At 51.9% G+C, this 12,428-nt stretch overlaps 1 protein-coding gene across 2 annotated transcripts in view; it reads left to right on the top strand.

The window, feature by feature from the left end:
* The window catches only part of TMEM120B (transmembrane protein 120B), a 39,413-nt gene that overhangs the window by 11,148 nt on the left and 15,837 nt on the right, over positions 1 to 12,428 (top strand). For both annotated transcript variants that reach the window (XM_004595321.2, XM_058656624.1), the window contains exons 2-3: positions 8,753 to 8,871; positions 10,187 to 10,303. In XM_004595321.2, coding sequence (XP_004595378.2) covers positions 8,753 to 8,871; positions 10,187 to 10,303 — 236 coding nt within the window. The remainder of the gene's footprint in view (positions 1 to 8,752; positions 8,872 to 10,186; positions 10,304 to 12,428) is intronic.

Raw genomic sequence — 12,428 nt, 5'->3', positions numbered from 1 at the left:
GAAGCACTCACTGCAGTGTGACACTGGGAAGAGGAGCGGCAGTGGTGATCTGAGAGTGTGTGTGTGGCAATGGGTGAGGGGTGGTACAGAAATAAGCTGCCCGAGCACTCACCTCCTGGAGGCAGTGGGAACAGAATCCTTACAGGATACCTGGGGCTTTTTGACTGCATGTACACTGTTGTGAGTGTGAAAAGCTGGAAGCTGATATGGTTTTTTGTGTATTTCTGGTATCCCTGTAATGCTTTAAAATAAATAGTAGGGGGGCCCGGCGGCGTGGCCTAGCGGCTAAAGTCCTCACCTTGAACATGCCGGGATCCCATATGGGTGCCAGTTCTAATCCCAGCAGCTCCACTTCCCATCCAGCTCCCTGCTTGTGGCCTGGGAAGGCAGTCGAGGACGGCCCAAAGCTTTGGGACCCTGCACCCGAGTGGGAGACCCGGAAGAGGTTCCTGGTTCCTGGCTTCGGATCAGCACGCACCGGCCCGTTGCGGCTCACTTGGGGAGTGAATCATCGGATGGAAGATCTTGCTCTCTGTCTCTCCTCCTCTCTGTATATATCCGGCTTTCCAATAATAATAAATCTAAAAAAAAAAAAAAAAGTAGTAGGGCCCAGCACTATAGCCTAGCAGCTGAAGTCTTTGCCTCTGAAGCGCTGGGATCCCATATGGGGTGCCGATTCTAGTCCCAGCAGCTCCACTTCCCATCCGGCTCTCTGCTTGTGGCCTGGGAAAGCAGTCGAGGACGGCCCAAAGCCTTGGGAGACCCTGAACCTGTGCGGGAGACCCAGAAGAAGTTCCTGGCTCCTGGCTTTGGATCAGCTCAGCTCCAGCCATTGTAGCCATTTGGGGAGTGAACCAGAGATGGAAGATCTTTTTGTTTTTCCTGCTCTCTGTAAAATTTGCCTTTCCAATAATAAATAAATCTTTAAAAATGAATAAATATTAAAAGTGAGTAAAAAATAAGAATAAATCTTTAGGTGCTCGTGTTGTGACACAGCAAATAAAGCTGTGGCTTGTGATGCTGGCATTTCATGTGGATACCAGTTTGTGTCTTAGATGCTTCATTTCCGTTCAGCTGCTTGCTGACGCTCTAGGGAAAGCAGCAGAAGTTGACTCAAGGCCTTGGGTCCCTGCCATCCACATGGGAGACTGGATGAAGCTTCTGGCTCCTGACTCCAACCTGGTTCAACCTGGTCATCATGGCCATTTGGGAAGTGAGCGAGTGGATAGGAGATCTTGCCCTCTTTCTTTGTAACTATAACTTTCAAATATATGAAAGAATACTCAAACCCCGGGCTAGCGCTGTGACACAGCAGGTGAAGGCTCACCTGCAACACTGGCGTCCCTTATGCGTACTGGTTTGAGTCCCTGCTCCTGCTCTTCTTTTTATTCTCCTTCCTCTTCCTCCTCTTCTTCTTCTTCTTTTTAAAGAAATCTCTATTTTAAAAAAAAGATTTATTTATTTTTGTTGGAAAATCAGATATACAGAGAGGAGGAGGCGAGACAGAGCAGGTCTTCCATCTGCTGATTCAATCCCCAAGTGGCCACAACAGCTGGAGCTGAGCCAATCCAGAGCCAGAAGCTTCTTCCGGGCCTCCCAAGGCTTTGGACCATCTTTGACTGCTTTCCCATTCCACAAGCAGGGAGCTGGATGAGAAGTGGGGTTGCTGGGACACGAACCAGTGCCCATATGGGACGCTGGAGCATGCAAGGAGAGGACTTTAGCCAGTAGGCTATTGTGCTGAGTCCTGCTCCACTTCTGATCCAGCTCCCTGCTAACGCACCTGGGAAAACAGCAGACGTTGGACTAAGTGCTTAGATCTCTGCCACATAGGTGGGAGACCTGGAGAGGCTCCTGGTTTTGGCCTAGCCCAGTTCTGGCTGGCCATTGGATCCTTTGTGGGAGTGAACCAGTGGATGGAAGTAATTTCTTTCTCTATAGCTCAGCATTTCGAATAAAATTAACACAATCTTATTTTTGTTGGAAAGGCAGATTTGCAGTGAGAAGGAGAGACAGAAAGGTCTTCCATCTGCTTGTTCACTCCCCAAATGGCTGCAGCAGCTGAAGCTGAGCCAATTCGAAGCCAGGAACTTCTGCTGGGTCTCGCACTCAGGTTCAGGGTCCCAAGGCTTTGGGCCATCCTCGACTGCTTTCCCAGGCCGCAGGCAGGGAACTGGATGGGAAATGGAACAGTTGGGAAATGAACTAGTATCTGTATGGGATCCCAGTGGTTGCAAGGCAAGGATTTAGCCACTAGGCCATTGTGCCGGGCCCACACAATCTTTAAAAAAAAATAAAAATATGAAAGAAACACTAGTACATTAAAACAAAATAAAGAGTTGTGCCTGAAAGTACCATTTGGCCCAACAGTCCTCCTCCTGGATCTCTCCTTAAAACATTGGGAAGCGGGCCCGGCGGCGTGGCCTAGCTGCTAAAGTCCTCACCTTGAACATGCCGGGATCCCATATGGGTGCCGGTTCTAATCCCGGCAGCTCCACTTCCCATCCAGCTCCCTGCTTGTGGCCTGGGAAAGCAGTTGAGGACGGCCCAATGCATTGGGACCCTGCACCCGTGTGGGAGACCCGGAAGAGGTTCCAGGTTCCTGGCTTCAGATCGGCGCGCACCGGCCCGTTGCGGCTCACTTGGGGAGTGAATCATCAGATGGAAGATCTTCCTCTCTGTCTCTCCTCCTCTGTGTATATTTGGCTGTAATAAAATGAATAAATCTTTTAAAAAAAAAACACTGGGAAGCGTTGTTTTGAAAAGATGTTTATACAGCCACCCATGTTTATAGCAGCGTGGTTAGCCGAAGGTGGAAGCAATCTAGAGTGTGGTTGAGCCGGACGTTAGTGTATTATTGAGCTTTCAAAAGGAAGGAGGTTCTGACACCTGCTCCAGTACAGATGAAGCTTGAATGTGTGAAGTACTGAATGAGCCAATCACAGAAAGACACATGGGATAGTTTTCTGGTTTGACTTACCTAGAGTCAGAGAGACAGAAAATAGAGCGGGGTTGCTGGCCGGGAGGGAGGGAGAGGCAGGGAGTGATACTGTTTCGGGCATTCTTGGTTTTACCTTGGGAAGATGTGCGTTCTGGAGATGGATGGTGGGCTTGGTGGTACAACAGCACAGCCATGCCCAGTGCTACTGCCTGCTGCCCTGAAAGTGTAAGCGTTAGCACAGTAAGAAGTGAGAGTGGTGGGGGAGGGGCTCCCAGAACTGAACCCATAACCTTTCCTTCTGTTTGTGAAACTGGCGTGGGGTGGGGGAAGTCCGGCAGGTTTGGCTGAACTGCGTCCCCAGGGGAGAATGTGTTATGCATGGGTCTTTGATTTTGATTTCTGGAACCCCACATATCCTGAATTTTCCAGACACTGAGTGAATCAGGGGTGTGTGGCCCCCTGGATGGTTGTCCCCTGGTTGGTGGCAGGCTGACAGAGAACTGTACAGGCAGTTCCCTCCACCTCCTATTACGCAGTGGAAAATTATGGGAAGGTTCATGGTCATTCCATACTTACCCAGTCTGATGCTTTGAGCAGAGAATATTGCTGGTGTGACATTAGAAGAGAGCCCAGGGCGGTGTGTGTGTGGGGAACTAGACATATTGAGGGCCAGGAGTGTTGGTGAGGTGTGGGCAGCTGTCCTGTGCTGCGGGCGGGCAGGGTCCACTGGTATAGCCGCTCTGCGGGGCTCCCTTTAAGCTGAAAGCAGTTGTGCCCTCTCACCCGTCAACACCACTCTCTTTCTCCAGAGAGACCCTTGCCGGGAGAGGTGTGTATGGGTATCCAGAGCCATGACACCAGGGTGTTGTTCCATGTTGCATGGCTGCTTGCCGGCAGAGACCAGGAGCTGAAGGTCCAGCTATGGAGTGGGGGTAATTCAGCGACTTGTACGCCCGTGGCGTGGACCGTGAGGTGTGTGCTGCAGGGAATAAATTCTGATGCCATCACGGGGACCCTGGCATAGTCTGGCTTCAATGAGATCACTTTTTTTCCTTATGGGACAGCCCAGAGGGGGTTGTGGTCTGGGCTCCTCCGTTGCTGCATAGAACAGCAGCTGATGCTGAATACTGGTGGGTGCTGGGGTCGGGGCTCTGCCGCTCTCGATGATGTCTGTGGCTGAAGCTGGAGTCCTTTGGGGGTATTTTGGTGCACACATCTGGTGCCTGCACTGGCATGACAGGGAGAGGTGTGCCATTGGGACTGCCCATTGGAGGGCCCACACGGGACGCTTTCCTGTGCAGCCTGAAAACCTCCAGGTAGTTGGACTTCCCACTGCAGGTATGAGTATCCAGCAAAGGAGGCCGAAGGTGCGTGGCCTGCTGTGACTTCTGTGTGCTGTGACCTTCCCATCTGCATGGGTCAGGACCTCCCTGGAGCCAAGGAAGGAGCAGAGACCTCGCCTGTCGGTGTGCTAAAGGAGAGGTGGCAGATTGGGAGTGCCTTCCCAGTGGGAAGCTCTGTTACTCTGAGTCATGACACTGTGCCTAGCTGCAAGGGTGGCTGGGAGGTGTCATATGGAGGGGGTGACTGAGCAGTAGCTTGGCAGAGTCCTGTTCCTGCAAGGAAGCAAAGAAAAATAAGCCTTAGGGACCATTGCATTTGCGAACAGGAGATATATATATATATATATATATATATATATATATATATATATATATATATATGTAAACGTGTGTGTGTGTGTGTGTAGAGTATGGAAATATGAAGAGGGTGTGGAGGTTATCAGTGCAGGGGACGCAGGCTAGGATGGCCTGGAGGTCTGTTGCGCAGTGTGGTGCCTGTAGTTAGCATTGCTGTACTTGGAGTGTGCATCTTCTGTTGAATGTTCTTATCACACAAAGAGAGGGTAGAAGGAAGAAGCCTGTGGTGGGTGAAGATAGGTTTCTGGTGTAGATTATGTTAACGGTGGTATGAGTAGGTACTTCAAACCCACTGTTTCAATTGCTCATGAAGTATATGCAGCTTTTTGTATGCCAATTTTTGGTGTATCAGTTATACCTCAATAAGGTTTTCTTTTTTAAAAAGAAAAAATCTTTCTTTTTTATTTGAATGGCAGAGTTGGAGAGTTAGATTTTCCATCCGTTGATTCACTTCCCAAATGGTGCCAACGGCTGGAGCTGGGCTAATCTGAAGCCAGGAGCCAGGAGTTTAGAACATCTTCCAGGTCTTCCACGTGGGTGTTTGTGCCCAAGCACTCATGCTGTTTCCCAGATGCACTAGCAGGGAACTGGAGTGGAAGAGGAGCAGCCGGGACTCAGTGGGCACCCATATGGGTTGCCCAGTGCTACAGTGGAGGCTAAGTTGACTTTTGTAGTGAAGTAAGATACATTGAATGCAATCTGAAAGAATATATAGAAGGGAGTCCAGAAGAGTAATTGGTAACAGTAATTACTTCTGGGGAGTGGGGAGAAGGCAGGATGGGGTTTACGAGGTCACATGAGGGTACTCCCAAAAGTTGGAGAGACTGGTGTTGCAGTGCAGTGAGTTACCTGCTACCTGACTCCCAGGGCTTTCTGGAGAGTGTAGTGGGATAGCGACACAGTGGGGTAAACCGCTCCTGGGGATGCCTGGGAAGCAGCAGGTGGTGGCTCCAGGGTTTGGGTCCCTGCCAGCCCTTTGGGAGACTGAGTTGGAGCCGGGCGCCTGGCTTCGGCCTGGCTCACGTGTGGCTGTTGTGGCTTTTTGCGAACACGGGTAGGAGAGTCTCTCTCCTATATCTTCCTTTCTGTCAGTGTGCATTACAAATTAAACAAATACAACTTAGAAAACCGATTAGCTGATCTGTGATAGAATTTCAGGCTACATCCTTGTGAAGCGTAGCTATCCCACTCACATTTTTTTTTTTCAGCAAAAAACACTTACCTTTCAATTCCATTTTCCACAAACTTCTTCAGGTCCTCTCAGAGTGAAAGCTAACTTGGGCTGAAGCCATACTGTTTGAATTTTTAACAAGGATGATGTCTTCACGTTTTGCCTGTGACATTAAATATTCAAACTGGGCCCGGCGAACACCTGGCCCCTGGGATTGGATCTCCCTGCTCCGGCCTGGTGCCCCCAAGGGCCAGGCCGAGGTGCCGACCCTTTTTCTCCTGGGCCTTCTGAGGGCAGAGGCTGTCATCAGTCAAGGATCCCTCTTCTCCTGTCCTCCCCATCCATTCTGGAAAGTTCTCTGAATACCCATCAGATCTTTGTTGACCATAAAGGGCTTTTTGGCCCTGAAGAATTCAGAAGTGATTAAAACACAGCCTCCTGGACAGATACTTTTAGTTACAAATGGAAACTTGATTGTTCCTGAGAGGCTGGAGGAAGCAGGTAGATGGCCTTTACCAAGTCTGCATCACTGGCACCAAATCCCGCCCTGTGCCCCAGACAGGAGGTGCTGTGGCTGTGGCTTCCTTTGTGTGCAAGCCCCGCCCCGGCGCTTGGTCAGAATCCTCTCACAAGGAAACATCAGGGAAGACATGGTCACAATAGCTAGCCTGCATTTTGTTTTTTAAGATTTATTTTATTTTGGGCTGGGCAGCGTGGCCTGGCGGCTAAAGTCCTCGTCTTGAACACGCTGGGATCCCATATGGGCGCTGGTTCTAATCCCGGCTGCTCCACTTCCCATCCAGCTCCCTGCTTGTGGCCTGGGAAAGCAGTCGAGGACGGCCCAAAGCTTTGGGACCCTGTACCCACGTGGAGACCTGGAAGAGGTTCCTGGTTCCCGGCTTCGGATCGGCGCGCACTGGCCCGTTGCGCTCACTTGGAGAGTGAATCATCAGATGGAAGATCTTCTTCTCTGTCTCTCCTCCTCTATGTATATCTGACTTTGTAATAAAAAATGAATAAATCTTTAAAAAAAAGATTTATTTTATTTTTATTGGAAAAGCAGATCAGATTTATGGAGGGAAGGAGAGACAGAGAGGAAGATCTTTCATCCGCTGGTTCACGCCCCACATGGCCCCAAGGACCAGAGCTGAGCCGATCCAAAGCCAGGAGCCAGGAGCTTCTTCCGCTTCTCTTACATGGGTCAGGACCCCAGGGCGTTGGGCTGTTCTCAACTGCTTCTCCAGGCCACAAGCTGGGAGCTGGATGGGAAGTGGAGCAGCCAGGACACAAACTGGTGCCCATACAGGATCCTAGCACTTGTAAGGTTAAAAATTTAGCCATTGAGCCATTGTACCAGGCCCTAGCCTGCACTCTTTTTTTTTTTTAAATATTTATTTATTTTTATTGAAAAGGCAGATATATAGAGAGGAGGAGAAACAGAAATATCTTCCGTCCAGTGATTCATTCCCCAAGTGACTACAATGGCTGGTGCTGCGTCGATCCAAAGCCAGGAGCTGGAGCTCTTCCAGGTCTCCCATACAGGTGCACGTTCCCAAGGCTTTGGGCCATCCTCAACTGCTTTCCCAGACCACAAGCAGGGAGCTGGATGGGAAGCCGGGCTGCTGCGATTAGAACCAGCACCCATATGGGATGCCAGTGCATTCAAGTCGAGAACTTCAGCCACTACGCCACCACGCTGGACTCCAGAGCCTGCACTCTTAAAAAGTGTTTTCTTTGAAAAGTAGATTGACAGACATGCAGGCCAAAAGAGTTCTCTTACATACTGGTTCACCCTCCAGATGCTTGTAACAGACAGGGCTGGGCCGGGCGGGAGTCGGGAGCCGGGAATTCAACCTGGGTCTCCATTGTGGACAGTGACTCAAGCATGTCTCCAGCTGCCTCCCAGCGCGCCTTAGCAGGGAGCTGGGCTCCAGCGCAGGCATGCTGCTGAGGCTGTGGGTGTCTCCCTAGTGCACAGGCTACTGGGCCCAGAGGGAACACACCCACAGTAGTTCCTGTGTCTGCTCTAGAGGGTGGCTGTAGAGGACAAGGAGTAGTGAACTGGGCAGGAACGCTCTCTGTCACCATGGTCAGAAGCTCAACGTAAACGTGAAGTACAAGGAATTTGCTAGTTTACATCACCTAAAGAGCTAGGTAGTGTCACATTCAGACTTGATCAAACCCAAGGACTGAAATGGCGCTATGAGCATTCTGCTCTCCCCTCACCCTTTTTTTTTTTTAAGATTTATTTATTTTTACTGGAAAGGCAGATATACAGAGAGACGGAGATAAGGAGAGAAAGATCTTCTATCCACTGATTCACTCCTCAAGCAAACTGGTGCCCATATGGGATCCCTGTGCATGCAAGGCGAGGACTTTAGCCACTAGACTATTGCGCTGGGGCCCATTCTGTCCCTTTTATACCCCACTCCCCGCATCAATTCTGTTTTCCAGTTTAATTGCTTCTTGAGCAGATTGTCCCATGTGTCCCTTCTACTAGGCTGGCAAGCTGCAGGGAAGTAAGAACTTCTCTAAACCAATGGGTCCAGCTATACCCCAGGACTAGCTCTCATTGGGCCAATCAGGACCATGTGTCCACCTCTGAACCTCTGAACCCCTGAACCCTGTTTCCAGGGAATCTAAGGGGATTGATTGGCCAGACATGGGTTACGTGACTCGCCTTGGGGTGCAGACTTCAATTCTGTCCAAACCCTGTGGTCTGTTGGTTGGGTGTACCTATAGGAAGGAACGGAAGCTAGATGGGAGAAGTGGCCGTTGCTGGTCATACTGCCTTCCCTGACGTCAGGCCACGTCCTCAGTAGCTGGATTGTTCTCTGTGCCTCACAGTGACCTCTGGCCTCCCCGCCACTTCCCACAGCAGTCCATGAAGAGTAACCTGTTCTTGCTCTCCCCGCCCCATGTCTGCTCCTCCGGGCACAGGAGACACACCGGGTCTACCGGCAGAAGCTGGAGGAGCTGACGGCCCTGCAGGCCTCGTGCAGTGGCTCCATCAGCAAGCAGAAGAAGCGCCTCAAGGACCTGAAGCACACTCTGCAGAGGTAGGTGGGGCCGCGGCTGAGGCGCCGGCTGAGGCCCAGGATGGAAATCCCAGTGTGGGGGGGTCGGAAATTAACTTCAGGTGTCCTTGGATCTCAAGGTCATAACGTGTTACCTGCCTCCCCCAGGACTGTGTCCCTCTCAGCTGCTGCCCCCTCTTTCCCTCCCCACCCCAGATGGCCATCAGTAGTGTTGGGCTTGATTCCTCATCCTTATAGCCCGTGGCCTAGCTGACTGAGCACAGGAGGATTTCCGCTGTCCGTTCCTATAACCGAAATCCTGGGTGTGGTCCTTACTGGCTGGAACTGGTCACATGCCCACCTGTGAGCCAGTCACTGAGACTCTGTGTGGATGGGGCCATGCCATGAGCTGTCAGTAGACGTTTGGGGGGAGGGGGAGAGGATGAAAACAGGTTTTCTGGGTGCTGCCTTGCTGGCCAGGGAAGCAGAAGATGGCCTGGGGACATGAGGCTTATAGGGGGACTCTCCCACTCTGGCACCCCTGGTGGAGACAGATTCGAGCTGGTGAATTAGTTCAGTTCCTGAGTTCCTCCAGCCTCTGGTCTGGGCAGCCATCATCCTTCATGGGAAGACGGGAGATACCCTGTTGGGTTCCTTGTCATGGACTAGGGAGTGTAGGTGGCTGCCCGTGAACACAGCGCTGTTCTTGAGAAAAACATATCTTCTTGATGTCAGGCCACAGGCCGCCTGTGACTGCCAGTCGAGGGAGGTTGCCCCCCTGCACTGTGTAGGCCCTGTCAGGTAGTTGGGGGTGGTCCGTGGTTTGTGAGCCAAGCCCCCACCTTGTGGAGTGACCAGAACATCTCCCGACCCTGGCCCTGGGCTGCCGTTGAAAAGCACCCCGCTGCAAGATTGGCCTGAGATGGGGGGCGGGGGCTAGACAAAGAAAGGGTCCCTCCCGTTCCGGGGTTCCAAGGGTTCCATGGTTTTTCTGGTATTGAGTCAGTATCACCAAAGAGTAATTCTCAGACTTGGACAAGTGGCTGCTTGTATTGGCTGGGGCTCTTTGCCCTGTCCACAGTTCTCAGCTTATTCCTTTCATGGTAGCAAGAAGAAATATAGTCGAACCAGTTGGCATGGGTCGCCGACGTTCTAGGTGCTGTACACTGTACCTACCTGACAGATCAGGTGGGGGATGTTGCTGCCGTTTTCAGGTTTGGAAGACAGGCCGGAGGTCAACTGGCTGTCAGGGAGCCACACCACCCTCTGAGGGACAGACACGGGGCAGGAGGGCAGGGCCCCGGGCACCTGGACCCTTGAGCCACCCAAGCCATTGCGTCTGCTCCTCTGACTCCAGGTACAAGCACCATGCCAGTCAGGAGGAGGCGCAGCTGGTCCAGCAGATGAGTGCCAACATCAAGGAGAGACAGAATGTCTTCTTCGACATGGAGGCCTACCTACCCAAGAAGAACGGGTGAGATCCCTAAGCCCCGGCCCTTCCAGCTCCCTGCAGGGGCTCAAGGGAGAGCTAGAGCGGGCAGGGGGTGGGCTGGGTGGAGAGAGGGAAGAGGAGAGTGCGGCAGGAAGAAAGGAGGGGGCCGTGTCTGCGCCAGCTCTTCCCTGAGCCCTGGAGGAGACCTCATTTTTCAACAGGTGGCAGAGACGTTTTCAGGAGGGCTTTGGAGGAACTGGCCCTGCCACCCGTGTGTGGGGTCTCAAGAGGGAAGGTGTTGTCCCATGGCTGGGTGACAGCTGTGTGCCCAGCCATGATGTCCTCTGTTTTATCAGCACAGAGCTGCTGTGAGAAGTCCTGGTCAGGGTGACTCCGGCCAGAACGGCTCCAGCTCTGCCTCCCGAGCCTGTGCTGCCGATCTTCTCCCTTGAGTCCCTGCCTTCCCCTGCTGCCCTGTTCTGCATATAGCTCCTCCTAGCCGTGTTTCCTTGTCTGGCCTGGCTCTCGGTCCGAGGCCCACCATGAATAGGACAGAGGAGGGTTGACAGCCCTGTTATATATGTGATAGAATTATTTGAAAAGTATGATTAGAGAGAGGAGGAGAGATGGAGAGATCTTCCATCTGCTGATTAACTCCTGAAATAGCTGCCATGCATAGGGCTGAACCAGGCCGAAGCCCCAGGATCCCGGAGCTTCTTTGTGTCTCCCATGTAGATGCAGGACCCCAAGCACTTGAGCCATCTTTAGTTGCTTTCCCAGGCACATTAGTAGGGAGCTGGATTGGAAATGGAGCAGCCAGGACGTGAACTGGTACCCATTTGGGTTGCTGGTGGGTGGCAGTCCTGTTACCCCACAGCATCGGCTCAGCTCTATTGTATTTTGACCTGTTTGTCCTGGTTTCTCCCTGTTTGCTGTTGGGCTGCAGCTGCTGAGCAGGGAGGGCTGCAGCTCTGTCACAAGGCCCAGTGTCAAGGTGAGGGGGCCAGGAGTGGGGGCTCCAGAGCTTCCCTTGGGGCTCACAGTCCTGCCATCTGACTCTCCCCCAGCCTGCCTTTCTGGGGAGCTGTGTCATCTAGACCAAAATGCTTTCCACCTCTAGGTCCTCGGGAAGGGGAGCGAGCCTGGGACAGATTCCCCCTCTCCCACCCCCCCCTTTTTAAAAGATTTACTTATTTTATTTGAAAGATTTACACACACACACAGAAGGGGAGTTACAGAGATCTTTCTTCTGCTGGTTCACTCCCCAAATGGTCGCAACAGCCAGAACTGTGCCAGTCCAAAGCTGGGAGCCAGGAGGTTGTTCTGGGTCTCCCACACAGCTGCAAGGGCCAGTCCGCTGCTGCTCTCCCAGGTACGCCAGCAGCAAACTGTGTCGTAAGTGGAGGAGCTGGGACTCGAACAAGTGCCCATATGGCATGTTGGCATCATGGCTTTATATGTTAGGCCACAAAGCTGACTGCTCCCTACCATTTCTGCAAAGGGGTTTGTTGATATACTCATTTATAAAAATGAGAGAGAGAGAGACAGATTTTCCATCCACTAGTTCACTTCTCAGAGGACCATAAAAGCCATGCTTGGGCAAGGCTGTAGCCAAGAGCCTGCCATTCTTACGTGGGGGTCCTCTATGGGTGGCAGGAACCCAGGGATTTGGGCCACTGTTTGTTGCTTCCCATGTGTACTAACGGGGAGTTGGATTGGCAGCAGGGCAGCCAGGGCTCACAGTGGCTGTTCTGATGTGGGATGCTAGTGTCACAAATGACAGCTTAGCCTGGAGCTCCAAGCCATTTCCTTCTTATAAAAACTGCCACTTCCTAGGGAAGCTGTGTGCCCATGCTGGCTAGGCCAGGATTCAGAACCTCTCTCCTGGGTGAATGCCAGGGCATTGCATGTCAGTCCTGCCACAGATGCAGAGCAGAGCGCTCAGAGCAGAAGGAACTGACCCAGAAGGCCTCAGAATGGACGATGGGTATTGTCTACAGAGAGATCTGTGCAGACCAAACTGCAGTTGCCAAGGGCTGGGTGGGTGGAGGGATAATGGGGCGTGACCACTGCTGGATTGGGAATGTTTTGGAATTGGATCATGGTGATGATTGCACAACACTGTAAATAATGAAAGTCATTATGTTGTGTGTGAATTATGTCTCGA

The sequence above is a fragment of the Ochotona princeps genome, chromosome 29 (genome assembly GCF_030435755.1).
Source record: "Ochotona princeps isolate mOchPri1 chromosome 29, mOchPri1.hap1, whole genome shotgun sequence".
In the NCBI taxonomy this organism is placed as follows: Eukaryota; Metazoa; Chordata; class Mammalia; order Lagomorpha; family Ochotonidae; genus Ochotona; species Ochotona princeps.
The sequence above is the reverse complement of the archived record's forward strand: the minus strand, read 5'-3'. Positions and strand labels throughout refer to the sequence as shown.